General features: G+C 67.7%; 1 protein-coding gene across 1 annotated transcript in view; it reads right to left on the bottom strand.

Moving 5' to 3' along the window:
- Window positions 1-367: 367 nt before the first annotated feature.
- The window catches only part of GPC1 (glypican 1), a 29,929-nt gene continuing 12,716 nt past the window's right edge, over window positions 368-17,580 (bottom strand). Inside the window, exons 2-9 of the mRNA XM_079925227.1 lie at window positions 7,537-7,695; window positions 5,074-5,465; window positions 4,292-4,457; window positions 3,449-3,579; window positions 3,243-3,362; window positions 3,010-3,143; window positions 2,475-2,650; window positions 368-2,120 (exon numbers count right to left, since the gene is read on the bottom strand). Coding sequence (XP_079781353.1) covers window positions 1,885-2,120; window positions 2,475-2,650; window positions 3,010-3,143; window positions 3,243-3,362; window positions 3,449-3,579; window positions 4,292-4,457; window positions 5,074-5,465; window positions 7,537-7,695 — 1,514 coding nt within the window. The 3' untranslated portion in view covers window positions 368-1,884. The remainder of the gene's footprint in view (window positions 2,121-2,474; window positions 2,651-3,009; window positions 3,144-3,242; window positions 3,363-3,448; window positions 3,580-4,291; window positions 4,458-5,073; window positions 5,466-7,536; window positions 7,696-17,580) is intronic.

Raw genomic sequence — 17,580 nt, 5'->3', positions numbered from 1 at the left:
TCTCTGTAGCACTGGGGGCTGACTGGACCATCAGGATGTCTCGCCAGGCTCGGCCTCAGGAGACGCTGGTCCCCGTGCCCTGATCTGGGCATCTCTGAGGCTACTTGGCAGGAACTGGTAACGGGAACCTTCCTGGGACACGTGTCTGGATGTGTGTGTACAGAGCAGGGGCGGTGAGGGTGGACGGCAGGGGGGACCCCGGTTGGGGGCAGGACAGCACTCTGCAGCCGTGGGCCACACCGCCAGGCGCGATCTGTGTCCGAACCCCTCCTGACCTCCCAACCGGCCACGGCCTGCTGTGCACGGCCCACGGCACACCCTTGCGGCCGGGCTGAGCACAGCGGGATCACTGCAGCCACACGCGGTCTCCAGCCTTTTATTCATACGAGGACTCAAAGAACACACGTCACCTGCTGACACCGTGCAGCACAAGGAGACGGCAGGCCTGGCCGCCGCCTGGCCAGTGCCCGTGGCAGGGCCGCCCCTTCCAGAGACACATGTAGGGCAGGGCCGGAATGCAGGCTGCTCTGGGGCCGTCCTGGCACACGGGTGGTCACTGCCCCAGAGCCCCTGAGAGTTCAGCTAGCCCTCACTCGCAGGGAAGGAGGCCCCAGGCCCAGCCCCCTGCCCAGGCACGACAGGGTTACGATGGGGTGGGTGTGCCTGTGAGGCTGGGCTGCCGGCGGAGTGCAGGACCCCACACACCCCAGAAGCCCTAACCAGTGGCCAGGGGCCCCCCAGCCCCGTGAGGAAAAGCAAAGCAGCGCGAAGCAGCCTTCTCAGGGCCCGGGGGCTGGTGAGGACCACTCTCCCTGGTCATGGTGGCTTAACATCCCCCAGACCCTCAAGGACCACCCTCCTGTGCCCGGCTCCCTCTGTCGCCAGCCCCTCCCCAGGCCCTGCAGAGGGTAGGGCCCAGGAGGGTGGGCCCACAGGTCTACGGAGGGGCCTGGACAGCCTGAGTGAGCGGGGGTGCGCCCAGATCCCAGGGCCACGGAAGGTCGCCCGGGACCTTCAAAAGCATTTGGGGATGAGCTGAGAAAGCAGCTCTAGGTGAGAGGACGGGAAGCGCTTGCAGAGTACGCACGGCTGGAAAAGCCCTTAACTGTCAAAGCTCCCCGGGCCCTGCAGCTGGCGGGGTCAGGGAAGGGATGTCCCTCCGGCCTGCAGAGCCGGGTCTCGCTGGCCCTGAGCTGAAGTTTCACCAGCCACCCAGCATCTCTGTGGCCAGGTGACAGCCAGGGGTCACCTGCAGCCCTGGCCTGTGTCGCCCTGAGCTGGGACTGGCCCTGGGTCTGGGTGGAGACAGGGGGCAGGACAACGGCAGGTGGCGCGTCCGCACAGCCCGAAGTCCCCTGTGGATGGGCAGGAGCCGCGGCCCAGCCCCGCACAGACGCAGCTGAGAGGTGGCTCTGGTGGGGGGGGTGGGGCAAGGTTCATGCGTGATCTCAAAGGCCCCGTTAGACCCTAGACGGCGGGAACCCCGACGCCCTCTCAGGGATTCTTGGGCGCTGGGGGTGGGCCTTTCAGACACCTGGAGGCCCCGGTGCTCGGCGGGGCAGGCGGGAGATGAAGGCGCGGCTCGCGCTCCGGCGGGACTCTGCTCGGGCCGCCTCCTCGCAGGCCCTGGTACTGCCGTGATGGCGCAGGAGCTGGGGGCGAGAGACGGCACCGGCATCCCCGAGGTCCCTGAAATGCATGGCTTTTGGGGACGCCGTTCCCTGCTGACCTGAGGGCCTCATACAAAACTAAAAGCCAGGGTGGCTGGCACAGCCCCTCGCCCGGCCCCCAGCACAGTCACGGCCGCGGTTCCTCGCCGACCCTTCCTGTACCGTCTGGTTTTGGCAAAGTCAGTCCTTGGCCTCGGGCCCTGGGGCCGGGCAGTTACCGCCACCGGGGCCTGGCTGCTGAGAGCACCAGCGGGAGGCCGGAGAGCAGCAGGAGGCGTGTGCAGGGCTGTGGGCGGCCCGTGGCCGACGCCTTCTGACCCTCTCGCTCGGAGAGGCCGGGCAGGGCGTGGCTCAGGGGCGTCCGGGAGCTGGAGCTCTTCCTGCCGACCCTCCGGCCACACTCGTCGTCGGGGCAGCCCTCGCCGCTGCCTGAGCCGCTGCCGTCATCACCTGGGGAGAAGAGGCGTCTCCAGTGGGCCCGCCCAGCCCTGGGGACCCCGAGAGCCGCGTCCCTCCGCCTGGGCCTCGCGGGCCAGTGACGCCAGCTCCGCCCTGACCGCAGCACCCCGACCCCCTGGGCCTGCCGAGGCTGGGAGGACGTCCGGGCCGGGTCACAACTGTGCCCGGGGACAAGGGGCAGGGGGACTTTGTGACCACACCGGGCAGTGGCAGCGTCCTCAGAGCCACTGTGGAGGCCCGGGGGCTGGGAGGGCCCCATCCGCTGCAGCCTTCCCCGGCCGGGGGCTCTCCCTGGCGTTCTGGCACCAACCCTCAGCCCCCAGGCCACCCCTGGCCCGCTCTCACTGGCGTCCTGGAAGTCCACGTCGTTGCCGTTGTAGGCGCCGCGCAGACGGTTGGTCGTGATCTTCAGCTGCATGATCTGCTGGCGGATGGCCATGTCGGGCTTGGTGATGTCCACCTCCACCTCGGGGTTGTTGATCTGGTTGGCCAGGCCGTCGCCCATCACCTCGGGCAGGTACCTGGAGGCCGGGAGGGCAAGCCCTGGGTCACTGCCCTGCTCCCCACACAGGGGCACTGCCCCAGCATGCCTGCCCACTCCCCTCCCCCCGTCAGGGCGGTGGCAAGCCTGAGACCCCCCCCAGAGGCTCCGGGGGCCGACGGGAGCCCGTGCAGACCCCACTGCAGTGGGGTGAGGATGCGCTGAGCACGGCGCCTGCTGTGGGGAGCTGGCACAGGGCGAGGACTCAGCCTTCATCCCAGCTCTGGGTCCCGTTGGGTGTCCCGCGTCAGGTATGGCCCTATGCACACAACATCTGGTGCCCCAGACTGGCAAGGGGCCATGAAGGAGGGACGGAGTGTGTCAGCCAGGGGCACCTACCGACCCTTGGCCACCCCATTCCAGCAGCGGTCATCGCTGGCCGCGCTCATGGCCAACTTCTCACTGCACAGCGTCCCCGGGAGGCTGATCCAGAAGTCCTGGGCATCTCGGAGCTGGGCCTTGGCCTCGGAGACCTGCAGGGCAGCAGTCAGGCCCCTGGGCGCCCCGGCCCAGCCTGCCCTGGACCCCCAACCGCTTCCCCCCAGGGCCTGCCCGGCTGAGGGGCCCCTCACCAGCTTCTGAAGCGTGCCCGCGGGTGGCTTCTCCGGCAGCGCCAGCTTGCCCCGGCGCCGCTTCTCCTCGGGCTCGGGGCCCTGGGGGTTCACCTTGGGGTTCCCGCAGCCCTGGATGACCTGGGGGGAGAACGCAAGTGTCCTGGAAGGGTACGAGGCCGTATCCGGGGCGCCCACCCTCGCCCACTGCATGCCCCTGCCCGCACCTTGGCTGTGAGGGTGTCGCTGTTGTCCTGTAGGGCGCTGATGGCCTCTGCCAGCCACAAGTGCACGCCGCCGATGACGCTCTCTGCGCCCGTCGGGCCCCAGAACTTGTCTGTGATGAGCACCATGGAGTCTGGCACGGGCGTGAGCACACACACAGGGGGCGCTTTGTACGTACGCGCACTGGCTCACCACGTGCTACCACACGCACGGCAGCTTGTACGAGACGATATATCTGTACGTCGGCTCACTTCAGGCCAGCCCGTGTACACGTTAGCGCCTGTGTGTCGGCACACGTACACCTGGCCCACCACATGCCTGTGCTACCTCACATAGTTTTCACGTTGGCTCGAGGCATGCCAGCACACGTCCACGTTAGCACGTGTCTCAGCACGAATGTGGGCTGGCCCACGTGTCAGCACGCGTTAGAACTTACACATCTCGGTACACAGGCACGCTGAACCCTCCCGTCAGCCCACGTGTGTCACCGTGGATGCACGCGGGCTCACCGCGCAGCAGCAAGTGTACACACTGTGGCACATCTGTGTTGGCACAGCTGCTTGGTGACCCACGTCACGTCGGCACCCCTCAGAGCTGGCCCACCCCAGGGCAGCAACGCGCACGTTAACTCACGCACGTGTTGGCACGTACGCGCTCAGTGGAGAAGGGCAGGACTGTGACCCCGCAGGGCTCCCTCCCGGGCAGCTGCCCACGTTGCAGTCTGTTCGGGACGTTCGGGGGGCAGCTTGTTCCTCGCCCCAGGGACCGCCTGCTCCAGAGGACAGGCCCGGTTTTGCACGCCCCCACCCCCCTTCCCGCAGGCGGTGACGGCAGTGGGAGCTCACCCAGAAGGTTCCTCCACTCGGCGTCCAGGTCAGCCTGGTTGGCCAGGCAGCCCTTGAGCACGTTGCGGCAGTAGTCGGGGCAGGGCCGGGCGCCAGGCACCCCCAGGCAGTGGGCACAGTACACCAGCTTCATGACGGCCCGTGAGCACTCCGGGCTCAGGGGCACCTGGGGAGGCAAGGCAGCCTGAGCGCCACCCCGCAGCAGGTGTGCAGCCCCACAAGGCGCGCCCGGGTCCTTCTCAGATGACCAAGCAGGCCTGCTGGCCATGGCGGGGCTCCGTCTAATAAGCGATGCACTCACAGTGCCGCGACTCCCCGGGGCACCGCGGTCACGAACCCTCCCAGGGAAGCGGGAATACCGCCCACCACGCAGCTGAATGGATGGAGGCTGGGGCTGTAGGTGACTCGTTAGGGACCCCAGTGGGGGTGGAGGTGGCTCACGATGCCCTCCCACACCCGACGCTGGTGGGTCTGACACGAGCGAGCTGCCCGACGGGGCCAGGCATCCCTCGCCCCGGCCTCGGAGCACACATCTCCCTCATCCCCCGTCTCCCGTCCACCTGACCCCTGGAGCTGGCTCAGCAACCAGCCGCAGCCCTCTTCCCTTCCCTTTCTGCCCGGGACCGGCCTGGCCATCGCCTGGCCATCGCTGCCCCGAGCAGAGCTCGCATGCTGGATCCTCCCACCCGCCCGGGTGGGGGGTGGAAGGGGACACCGGGAGTCCCAGGGCCCCGGGGTGGGGCGCGGGGACGTGCGGCAGGGGGCGGGGCCTCCGCGCGCACCTGGGCCACCTTCCGGACCACGTCGCTAGCCACGCCCAGGCCCTGCACGAAGGCGCGCGCCGCCACGAAGGCGCGGGTGGCGCGCAGGCGCAGCTCGCGGGGGGCCTCCCCGAAGGGCCGCAGCGGCTCGGCCTGCTTGCCCAGGCAGTCCAGGTAGTCGTCGGGCAGCAGCAGCTGCGGGTGCAGCTGCCGGAAGAGGCGCTCGAGCAGGCGGGCCCAGAACTCGGCCAGCGTCTCCTCCAGGTGCAGGTTGGCGCCGCGGTAGTAGAGGCGCAGCTCGGCGTACAGGTCGCGGAAGGCCTTGGCGTTCTGCACGTACAGCTCCCCGAAGGCGCCCGGGAAGGTCTCCTGCAGCGCCCGCTCCGAGTCGTTCAGCAGGCGCTGGAAGTGATCTGCGCACGGGAGGCGGGCGTCAGGCCTTCCCGGAGCCCCCTGCCCACCCCGCGTGCTGTGGCAGCGCGACCGGCATTAAGGGGGCTCTGCCGGGGACCCCCGGTGCTGTGCGAGTCATCAGAACCTGCATGGGCCCTGGGTGCCCACCCCCACGGGGCTCTGAGACCTCCCCCTCCTGGCCCGGGGCCTGGGCATCCAGAATCCATTTCTGAGCTGGGCCTTGAGCAGGGGACACACGGTGCCTCACTGCCCCCCGAGATCACCTGGCAAGGGTCTGTGTGGAGGAGCAGGAGGGTGCTCTGAGTCGGGGTGGGACCCACTGGGGGAAGAAGGCCCAGGGCATCCCTCGCCTGCTTTCCCTCCCAGCAGCTCTCCTTGCGTCCCTCCCCCTCCCTGTACCCCGGCCTCTGACACCCAGCCAGGCCCCCTGCCCTGGGGGTGTGCCTCTGCACTCTCCACCCCGCCCACCTCTGAGGCTCTCCTGGGCTTCCTGCCCTCCCCCTCCGTCCTCATCTCTCTCGGACGCCCTCTCTCTGGTTTTGGAAGCTGGACAGCCTGAGGGTCTGGGGAGGGTCTCCGCAGCCCTCGGGATGCACCCAGAGTCTCGGAGGGGGGTGCCGAGGCGGGGCATGAGCGTGGGCCGCAGACCCCTGTGGTTTCAGGGAAATACCTCTGGGCCCCGTGTGCCGGGAACGAGGCCCCTAACGCCGTCCGCCCCTTTCAGCAGGGAGACGGCAGGGTCCATAAGCACACAGACCGTCCACTCAGACGCTTCCTCGAGAGCTGTGGCCAGCCCTCCCCACACAGGCCCCAACTCGGGTGTCCAGGGACACACGGCCAGGTTGGCTTTGCTCTGAGGCGTGGTGGACATTAGGCCTCTGGCTCTCGGACCCGTGTCTACACCCACCCCACCAAGACCCTCCCGCAGCTCCGGCTGTGCCCCTGCAGCTCCCCAGGAGGGAACTGTGGGAAGGAGCGGATGGTCCAAGCTCCCATCCAGCTCCTGCCGCGGGACTCCGGGTCCTGGTCCCCACACCAGCCTCCAGCCCAAACGGGCAGTCTGTAGCTCATCGCTAGCCCAGCAGCACACAGGGTGGTCGCGGGGCCCCCAACCCCACGGCCAGCCTCCAGCCCCATCTTTTGAGCAGGGTCCTGCTCTGAGCCAGGACGCTGGCAGCCGGCCCAGAAGGTGTGGCGCGTGAGCGTGGGCCCCGCGTCCTGGAACACAGCCACCCGAGGCCCTGCTACACGCAGGTCCCAGGCGCACTTCAGACGAAGGCTCTGAGACCCCTGCCGCCGGTGGCCAGGTAAGGACTGCTCCCGGGGTACAAGGCACGGGGCAGCCGGAGCACGCACGACAGTGGGGCTGAGGTGCGGGGCGGGAAGCGGCACGCAGAGGGGCAGGTGGAAAGGACTCTCGGGGTGGGGGGGCACAAGTGGGCCCGGAAGCGGAAGAGGAGTCGCTTTTAACACAGATTAGCGTCCCGAACGGATGCTGTGCAGGCTCTGACATCAGCTGTCACGTCTGGGGCCCCTCCCACCAGCGCCCTCCATCCCCTCCGAGGTGCCCGCCGTCGGCGTCACCACGTCATCCCGCCATCCCTTGTTTAGGGGCCCAGACACGACGAGAGAGCTGGTGAGGGGCTGGGAATAGGTGACTGACACACACAGCTGACCTGGAGGCTCGAGGGCCACGGCAGGGGCCCCGAACTCCTTGTGCCTCCACCCAGCACCCTGCAGCCCCGGCCTGGCCCCCGATATCAGTCCTCACGCTGAGCCCCCCAGCTCCAGACCACCTGGTGGCCAGTGGCAGGTGCCTAGGAGAGCTCTGGAGGGCAGAGGGTCCCCTCTGAGGGCCTGATGGAAGGGGCAGGCTGCCTCTCCCCAAACGTGCATGCCTTGGGGTGCGCGGAGACCTGCAGGTGACCCCCAGTTCACGGATCCCTGCTCAGACCCCTGCACGCGGCCAGTGCTCTGCTACTACGTCCCCTCTGACCCTGCCTCACTGCGAGAGGTCCCCAAGTGCCCAGCCCCCCGCTGCGAGTGTCCTGCGGCCCCGGAGCCCCTCACCGTCAAAGCCGCGCAGCTGGGTGGCCAGCGTGGCCTGCAGGGCCCGGCCGCTGTCCAGGAGCGCCGTCTCCAGCTCGGCCCGGCTGCGGTTGGCCAGGTTCTCCTCCATCTCGCTGGTGCAGCAGGTGTAGCCCTGGGGGCAGATCCGCAGGTGCTCACCTGTGGGGAGGGGCTGGCGTGAGGGAGAGGAGGGCTATGGGAGGCTGGGGGGCGGGGCACCAGGAGAACGGGCCTCGCGGCCGCAGAGAGGGGACGTGATCGGCACGCGGGTGGGGCTGCCTGCCAGGGTGGGGGGAAGGCAGGCCCGGCTCGGGGCAGCGCCTGGGGTGGGCCGTGCAGCCCTCAGCACAGGGCACAGGAGCAGGGCTTCCTCTGCAGAATCCCACCTCCAGGCCTCCTGGGGCAAGCCCCGGTGGGGATGGGTGTACAGCAGGAGTGCGGAAGGCTGGGCCCTCCTCCACGCCCCCTGCGTGTGAGGAGGGCCGCCCCAGGGGCCCTGAGCAGCTCAGCTCACGCCTGGACCTCAGCACAGAGAGGCCTCAGGTCCTGTGGGGGGGGCACGGGGGGCTGCCAGGTTCGAGGCTCACAGCGGAAGTGCCCAGGCCTGCCCGGCGCCCCTCCCTGACCCCAGTGCGGGGTGCCAGCTCCCACTGAGGAGAGCAGCCCCTGCAGGCCACCCACCCACAGCTCCGGGCCGGCCAGAGGCAGTGGCCCCTCAGGCCGAGGCCCACCCCGTCAGGACAGCCCGGGCACAGGTCTGCTGGGGCCCTGCTGTGAGACCCGCACCCACCTGGCAGGACACACCGAGCCCCCTCGGGTGTGCGCACCGTCCTCTGTACCCTCAAAGCCCCCATCACCCCCGTGCCGCCGCCCGGGCGCGGGCTCCCGGCAGCACTGCTTACAGCAGCGCTGGGACGTGACTGAGGTCGCTTCCCCCACTCTCGTGGTGCAGGGCGCACCTTTGAAACTGTGCTGGTCCCCGTTCTGAGGTGGGTGCTGTGAACCCACTTTACAGACCAGGAAACTGAGGCTGGCAGAGACGCCGGTTCCTGTCTGAAGTCACACAGTCAGGGGCTGAGTGGCTCAGGCCGCTCAATTTCAGGCCCCCACGGCCACTGGGCTGCCTCACAGCCCCCCAGGCCCACTCCCCACAGGCCGCAATTCCTGACTCTAAGCGGGGCAGGGCATGGAGGGAAGTGGACGCAGGGGTCTGGCCCGGACAGGGGCTGTGTGGGGCTGGAGTCGAGGGCTCGCCCGGTGCGGCCGGCACAGTTGCAGGGGGTCGTGGAGCAGCCTGGGCAGAGCTCTCTGGGTCCCGAGGCTGCCCTGAGGGGTGGGGGGCTGCAGGGTGGGCAGCGGCCTCCAGCGGAGGCCTTGCCCGGGGGAGAGGGGTGGGTAAGACCAAGTCATTCTCCGCAGGCTGAATTAACCCTGGAGAGCCTGCGGCGGTTGTGGGGGGGGGTGCTTAGGTCACACTTAAGTCTGAGCGTCCTCCTCTCCTGCACACGCCCCGGGGAAGCAGGGACAGGTGCAGAGGACAGAGTCACCCTATGGCCTGTCTGCAGCTCTGTGCCCATCAGTGTAACAGCCAGGAGAGGGCAGCGGTGCCCCAGGCGCGGTGGGAGGGGGCAGAAGGGCGCTGCACACTCCGGTGGCACTCGAGGGACGTGAAAGAGGCTCGGTGGGGAGGAAGGAGGGCGGGGGGCAGAGGCAGGAAGCGCAGCTCCTTCCCCCTTTTCCCTCACAAACCTGCCCCCAGGGCCTGCTGTCTAAGGGGCGCTGTGGTCTCCACCCTGGAACAGGGCTGACTGTGGGGTAGATGTCGGAGCCCGTGTGCCTATGCCCTGCACAGCCCCAGGCCCGCGGGTGGGGAGTCAGGGGTCTGGGACCTGCCCCCGCCCCGGGTTGAGTCAGGCCTTTCTGGCCACGTGCGGGTCTCACGGGAACCAGCTGGGGTGGAGGGACAGAGCCTGGCTCCCCAGGGCCTGGCAGAGAGTAAGCACCCCCATCCCTGCCCTCCTTCCTTCGGGGGGTGGGGAGGGCTGGGACCCGAGGACGTCCCCAGAGACAGTTCTTCCTCTCGGCTGCCCTTGCTGACGCTGACCCGTGGCCCTGCACCATCGCCAGCAGGGGGCAGCTCACAGACCAGGACGAGGGTCCCCCACCTGGCGTCGTCCCAGCTGGTAGAGCCGGGCAGACAGTGGACCCGTCTCCCTGATGGTGGAGGCTGTGCAACAGGGCCGTGTGCACCCAGCCAGGAGGGGCCTGGGCCCTCACCGCCTTCCCCCTGGCAGGGGCCGGGAGAGCACCCTTGGCGAGGACCCTCCCCTGCTGCTTGGGACCAGCGGGCCGTGGTGGTGCCGGGCTGGGGGTCGGGGGCTGAACTGGGTATGTGCCCTGGGGCTGGGAGCGGCTGCAGGTGCCAGCCTAGGCTCAGCTGTGACAGGCACCCAGGCCAGGTTGGATGGGTCACAGGGCGGCAGCGGGCAGGCAGGAGAGGCAGGAGGGTGCAGGCTGTCGAGGTGGCCTCCCCGGCTGGCCGCCCTCCCTCCTGAACCTTCCATTCCTGCAGGCAGGAGAGAGGCGAGGACAAAACACCCAGGACCCCCTTTTCTCAGGCCGGCTCCTTGGCAGTGTCGGGCCCACCCACCGCTCACAGCCGTGAGCCGCCCCCCCTCGCCCTCCCCCCGCCCTTGGCCTCCCCGCCCCTCCCCCGCCCCCGCCGCCTCCCTGCGGCGCCCCCTCAGCCCCGCCTGGCCACCTCGTCCAGCCAGCCCGGTGACCTGCGCTGTTCCGGCCGCCCCAGCACAGCCCCCGTCCCTCCCTCCCTCCTCGGACACACACGGGAGTGAAGACACGGAGCCAGAGCCCGGGCGCCGGCCTGAGGCCCCGGGCAGGCTGGGCTGAGGCTCCCCGAGCCCGCGGCAGGGCAGACGCGGTGGCCGCTGCTAGTCGGTGGGCAAGGCCCTGGCCCAGCTCGGCCTGGGCCCGCGGGTCATCTGTCGGTCCTGGACATCAGCCGGGCAGAGGTGGGCTCTGCAGGGCACCTTCCCAAAAAGCAAGTCTGCTCCCTGATCTAAGCCGCACGGTTGGAGGGGGGTGGGGCCTGCCAGAGGGGAGGTGAGCTCCCTGACCCTGGAAGTGTGCAAGGCAGACTGATAAAATCCCCCTCTCGTCATTTCACACCTCCACCCCCAAACCCTCACCTCTGGAGAAAGGGGGGCACTTGGGCCAGGCAGGAGGGCATGGCTGGCATCCTGTCCATCTTAGAGCTGCCCAGTCCCACCCTCCGGTCACCCCCGCCCTTTCCCCTCCCCACTGGGAGGCATCAGCCTGGCCCCTCTTCCCGCTGCCCCTCCCATCTGCACTGAGGCTCCTCCCCCAGCTGGCCAGTGGCGGCCCCTCCTTCCTTCCTCAGTCTGTTGCTGCTTTTGCAACAGCAGACTACATCCTTCTAGAACTCTCCCTTCCCTCAGCCTTTGGGACACCTCCTCTCGAGATCCCAGGTTTTTTGGGAGGAAGAGGGGAAGCTCTTTCATGGCAGGTTTGCTCCCCCATCCCCAGTCTCTTTAGAGCCTCTCCTCTAGGCCTGGCCCCTAGGTCCCAAGTCTCCAAACCCCCAGCCGCCCTCCCCAGGTTAAAACACCTGCACTCGCTTCCTACCCCGCCCCCCCAGCAGTTCCTTTTCTTGCTGGATGGCAGACCACGTATCCGCCTCCTTCCTCCATACTCAGACCTCCGGGGGGCGCCCCAGATTCCGGCTTCTCCTCAGCAAGTCCCATCAGCCTATGGCTTAAACACCTTTAAGCCTCACACCTCCTGCCACCTGCTGACACAGCCGCAGTTCCCAGCCCTCCTAAGGGCACAAGCAGCCTCCTGATGGCGTTCCCACCCGGCAGGCCCCCCACCGGCTCTGCAGACCCAGTGCTTTAGCCCAAGACCCCACCCCAACAGGGATCCCCATCACCAGTGCTGGATGCAGACCTCATCTGTCCGGGCCCAGCCTGGCAGCCGCTCCTGACTGGTGGCCCCAGAGCCCTCCCAGGAGGCTGCAGAGGGAAGATGGCGCGACACCAAGCCCGTCTCTCCAGAAGCTTCTGCAGCTCACACAGGGGTACGCAGACCGCCTGCTCAACTTGCCTTTAAAGCCACATCCCAGATGCTCTGCACCGACCAATCCTGCCGCCCCTAGAATACTCTCGGCAATTCGGGGCAGGCAATTAGCCGCCCTGGCCTCCCAGGACGGTGCTGGAGGGCAGCTCTGTGGCCAGTTCTAGGTACCCTGGCCTCCAAAACACGAGGGAGAGGCCCAGGTCTGGAAAAGCAGTTAGGGGGCTGCGTCCCTACCCCTCCCTTCTTCTCAGCTCTGGACCCCAGCCGGCCTGCTGAGGGGGTGGGGCGTGCAGAAGGCTCTCCCTAAGCACGTGACCCTTCTTGGGACAACTGCCCATGCCCACTCCTGCTCCTGGACCCCTTCCAGCTCCAGTGGGCGCTGCAGGACCCTGCTGCGGGGGGCGGGGGCACTGGACAAATAACCCGAGGTCCCCTGGGCACCGCCCACAACCCGAGCTCCGGACCTTCTTTCCTCATCTCCTCACTCCGCCCCACGCCCCCGCCCCGGCCCCGACCAAGAAGCGTTTGTCCCTGGCCAGTCTCTGTCGCAGGGTTACCCCGAGCACCTAGAGTCCATGCAGGGGGGCAGCCTCAGACCCACCTCAGACGGGACATTTCAACCACCATCCTCCCCCGCTCCTAACGCGGAAACAAAACCCGTAACCCCTCCTGCCCCGCTCCCAGCGCGCTTCTCTACCCCTCACCGGCCACCTCTCCGCCGGCCCTAAGCCCCTCCACCATTCCGGCCACGTGACAGCATCACCAAGGCGGCCCTCTGCCGCCGCTGCGGAGCCTCCGTCACGCACGGGGACCGAAACTGAGGGGTCTCGGCTGCGACACCTCTGCGCTCGGCGGGAGGGGTCCGCCCCTCAGGCTCGCCACGGGTCCCGCTGCCCAGGGGCTGCGTCGCTGGCGGCGGGACAAAGACCGAGCGCCCGGGCGCCAGTCGCTGCCGGCCAAGGACCGAGGGCCCCACGGCGCGGCGCAGGAGCCGGCGCGCGGGGGTCTGGAGCGGCGGCCGAGCTCCTGGCTCCTGGCGCAGCGAGCAGGGGGCGCTGGCGCAGTGGGCGCGGCCGCGCAGAGAGCAGGGGGGCCGCGCCGCCGGGGCCTGCGGCAGGCGAAGGGGGGCGGGCAGGAGGGCGACGCGATTGGCGGGGAAGGGGCTTGCCGCAGTGGGCGCGGCAGGCCCTGGCGGGGGTGGCAGGAGAGGGGGCTCGCAGGGGCTGCCGCAAGCGAAGGGGAGGGGAATGGGTTTGACGGAAGAGGAAGGGGGGCTTGCTGCAGGAAGAGATGGGGGCGGGGAGGGGTGGCAGGGGCGCTGCGGGGATACAGCGGGAGGCACGCGAAGATGGGGTGAAGGTGGGGAACTGAGGGGAGGAGAGGTGGGTTGGTGATGGGCGCACTGAGGATGAGGGATCGATGGGGTGGACATGGAGACTGGCGAGGGGGCTCATGATGGGAAGGGGATGGAGAAATGGATGAGGACGCAGACGAGGGCTTGTGGTGAGGGTGAGGGTGAGGGTGAGGGCGGGGTAGCATGGACTGAAGGTGGGGTTCTGGCGGTGGTGATGGGGGACGACAGCGCTGGAGATGAAGATGGCTAGGAGGAGGGAGTGGAGGTGAGGGTAGTGGGCCTGCGGATGGAGATGCGGTGGGCCGGCGGAGATGGAAATGGGTATAGGGCGGGCGGCCGGCTGGGCCCGGGCGGGGTCACCGGCTTGGATCCCAGCTCCGCGGACGCCGCCCGGGCTTAGCCCGAAACCCCTTCTCGGCGGCGGCTCCGGCGGCGGCGTCCCCAGCTGCGGTGGTGGCGGCGGCGGCGGCGGTCCGGGCGGGCGGCGCGCGACGCCGGGTGCGAGCGCGTGGGGGGCTCGGGGTCCGCCCGTGGAAAGGCGGATGAGCAGGATCGGGTTGGAGAGCTTGGAGGAGGTGCGCGGAACCGCAGCCGAGCGGGACCGGCTGGAGAACTCCGCGGCCGCCTCCCAGGGCGGCACTACAGCCGCACTGGCGCGCACCGTGGAGGGCGGCGGCTCCCCGCGCGGCGACGCGCCTCCTCCCGCTGCCCCCGCCCCGCTGCGCTCGGCACCGCCCCCGTCTCCCAGGAAACCGCCGCGGCCGCCCCGCACCCCTCCTGCCGCCGGCTCGGCAGCCGCGCTCAGCCCCCGAGCTTCCCACGGCCAGAGGCCCACCCGGCGCCCGCCAGGCTCCTGCCGCCCTGCCCTACGGGGGGCTGCGCCCCATTTGGAGTCTGGTGGGCAGGGGAGCCAGGGCCCATCCCAGAATGGTGATGGGAGGGGCGTCAGCTCTCTCCTCCGAAGGAGAGTGACAGCCCACTGCCTGAGAGTCCCCTCTCCGCATGACAACGACCAGATCCCTACTGCTGTCTGGGCACTCAAGGGCCACCATCGGTCACTCCCATATCCTCTCCCCGCCCTCTCCAGCCCCCAGCCTCTGGCCTCAGGGACCTGGGCCTCCGTCCTAACGTCCTGATCTGCTTCCTTAGGAAATATCAGACCGCGCCTGGCCACGCCCTCCTCTGGCTCAGCCACCTCCTCCTCCTGGCTCACCCTCCCACACCCAGGACCAATCCCCTCCACTCGCTGCAGCCCCAGCCCTGCTCCTTGCCTCCGCCGTGCCTGCCAGACCCACTGGAGAAACCACCCACTGAGTCCCCCTTCCCGCAGTGCCGCCGCGCCGGGTCCCCCCCTCCCCCGCCCCCACCCCGGCCAGCCCGCACAGGGACACGGAGACACACGCCGCACAGGTAGCTCTGGAGCGAAGTACCCTCTCCAAGGCGGCCCAGAACACCGAGGGCCCCCGAAGAAGGGGGTTCCACCAGGTAGCTCACAAGGCCGCTCTCTGCTGTCTGGTTCCTGCTCAGGGACCCCCGCCCTTGAGTAGGCCACCCTGCCGGCAGGCACCGGGCTTGGGGGTGCCTTGGCGAGGCGGTGGGCCCCCCGGAGGTGGGCCTGGAAGCAGCTCTGGCTCAGAGGCCAGGCCTCTTCCCACTGGCCTCCCCACAGTGCTTCAGGGTTCAGGGCTCACACCGGGCCTCAGAACAAACTGGGGATGAAGGCGCGTCTTCTGTGCCCGCGACCCCAGGTCTTGGTTGCAGGACAGGAGGCCTCTCGTGGGGCCTGGGAGTGAGATGCTCCCTGGAAGCCTCACCCACCAGGCCAGGCTCAGCGCTGATTCCTCATCCTTGGCCCAAGCCCAGCTGCAGAGGACACTCCCCCAGGACTCTACACAGCCGTCCCTGACAGGGGCGGGGCGGGGGGAGCTCTGGGCTCCGTACAGCTCTCCCATTTAGCTTGCCCGTCCACCCAACCTCTGCGCCAGGGGGGCAGCCCAGGAGATGGACCGATGCCGCCTGCCTCTGCCGTGTCCACCGAGGAGATCCTGGAATAGCAGGAGGGGACCCTGCGGCCCAGGGGTCCTCTCAGCCAGTTTCCCCCAAAGACCCAACGCAGGCCATCCATCCACACTGGGAAGGCTGAACGGGCAGAGGGCACAGACGCTCAGCTGGGCCGGAATATAGAGCAGACCCCTGAGTGCCACTGAGGGAGCCCTCGGGGACAGGCTTAGGCCCAGGCCCATGCCCAGCACCGGCTCCATAAATGCAAAGGGGAAGGAACAGAGGGGCTCAGCCGCTCACCTCCCCACAAAGCCTGGCAGCCTCTCTGAGGTCACGGCCATCCCTGCTGGCATCCGCTCTGACCTGCTGCTTCCACTAACCCCTTGGTCTCACGCACCCTTCTCCCCTGCCCTGCTCTCTTTCAAGGCCCACTCACCTCTCCCTTCCTCCAGGAAGCCCTCCAGGTCCCTCTGGGCAGAAGCACCTGCCTAGCCTCTAACCTCCCCGACCGTGCGCAGCCCTCCCTGGGGGCTTTCCGACCGGCCCCCCTTCTCAGCAGCAGCAGCAGAGCTGCTCGGCCTGCTGGTGGGAGCCTCCTCTCCTCTCGCCTCCTCTCCTCTCGCCTCCTCTCCTCTCGCCTCTCTGCCCAGCGTCCAGGCTGGACCTGGTGCTGAGTGACAAACGTACAAAGAAAGGATCTCTGTGTAGTGTTGGCATTCAGGGAAAGGGGCTTCACAGCAGCGCTGCCCCAGAGCCGCAGCCTCAGACCTCCCCCTCCCCTGGAAAGCCAGCACCTCCCCGGCCCGACCCCTCCCCAGAGGCGGCATGACAGCCATCTGCACGCTGGCGCGAGGGGGGCCGCGGGGTGACTTCACAGTCCACAAGGACTCCCTTATTCTTCCAGAGGCCCCGGCCACCTCCTGATGAGATGGAGCTCTCACTGGGTGTCTGCAAGGGTCTCAGCCATTTCCGGGTTTGAGAATCCTTTCCTCTTCCCGACAACTGCTCTCTCCCATTCTACTGCTGCCGGCGGCGCCACACAGGGAGCTAAGTGACATGCCCAGGCGACTCAGCTTGGAGCGCTGCAAGAGACACAGAAGCATCCTGGCCTCCCCTGCCTCTCCCATCGCAAGACCTCCCTTGATTCCAGTCCCAGGGGAATTCCTGAGCAGGAGGGTGGCGGCTGAAGCAGGAACAGACACGCTCTGCCCGCAGGCGACATGCAGACGGCCACCCGGAGGGCCCTGGGAGTTCTCAGGTGCGATGGTCCCCAGCTGCTGACTCAGCACGTCCGCCCAGGCAGCACCTCCGTGCGCAGCACACACCCAGCTCGCCGGTGTCGGGGCACCGAGCCCAGCCCCAAAGGCACGATTGGGAGGGCCTGCGCGCAGATACAGCCGGGACACAGCTAACTGTGCGCCTCAGAGAAACGATGCAGTATTTTTCAGAATAAAAGTATCTGGCCCCAAAGAACTGAAAACGGGGACTTGAACAGAATCTTTTCCACCCCGGTTCACAGCAGCATTATTTGCAGGAGCCAAAAGGTGGAAACAGCCCAAGCGTCCACTGATGGCTGAACACATAAACGAAACGGGGCACACCCACACAACGGGCACCATTCAGCCCCGAGTCACGAAGGGCCGACACGCACCACCACGTGGACGTACCCTGAAAACATACGCTGAGCGCGAGAAGCCCGTCTCGAAACGACACATACTGTTATGATTCCACTTAAGTGAGGTCCCCAGAGGAGTCAGATTCATAGAGACAGTAGAATGGTGATTCCCAGGCACTGAAGAGAGCGGGGTGGCGGGGGGCGGTGAGTGTTTAATGGGTACGAAGTGGGGGAAGATGAAATTCTGCGGGTGGATGGTGGTGACGGCTGCACAGCAGTGTGAGTGAGCTTCACGCCGCTGACCGTGCACGTGAAAGTCATCAAGGCGGGAAATTTTATTATGCGTCTTTTACCACCAAGAAAGCACACAGTCCCGCTCCCCAGTATCTGGGACATGCTTATACTAAACACGTGGAGTGGACTCATATTAAAAATGTGTTCGTTGTTTATTTGAAACCTAAATACTCAGGACACACGCTACGAAACTATTAACTATCTGAAATAGCAATTTCACTGGGTCTCCTGTAGTTTTATCTGCTAAGTCTGGCGGCCCGGCCCTCTGTGGGGCGTGGGGAGAAGCCGGACCGAAGTCACTCAGGCTCCCCACCGGCAACTCCCCGCCACGCGTGGGCACGCTCACACGTGCACTGCCTTCCAGGCTCCCTGGAAAAGGGCCTCAGACCCTGCCCATGCCAGCGGCAGGAGGGCAGAGGTTGACGTCAGAGCAGGGTCTGCCTTCCCACAGCCCCCACCTCCTTGGAGAACGGTGGGCCTCACCGTCTCGGTCAACAGGAAGATACAGTTATCCCCATCTCACAGATGGGAAGACTGAGGCTGGGAGGGTTCTGAGACTTGCTCAATGTCTCAAACGTGTTGCCTAGTGCTGGTCTCCTTCCACTGGCCCGAGTGCCTCCCTGTCTTCACTGAAGGGAAGGAAATGAAAGTGCTGGGCACCTGGGGG

This window comes from Stenella coeruleoalba (assembly GCF_951394435.1).
Source record: "Stenella coeruleoalba genome assembly, chromosome: 6".
Classification (NCBI taxonomy): domain Eukaryota; kingdom Metazoa; phylum Chordata; class Mammalia; order Artiodactyla; family Delphinidae; genus Stenella; species Stenella coeruleoalba.
The sequence above is the reverse complement of the archived record's forward strand: the minus strand, read 5'-3'. Positions and strand labels throughout refer to the sequence as shown.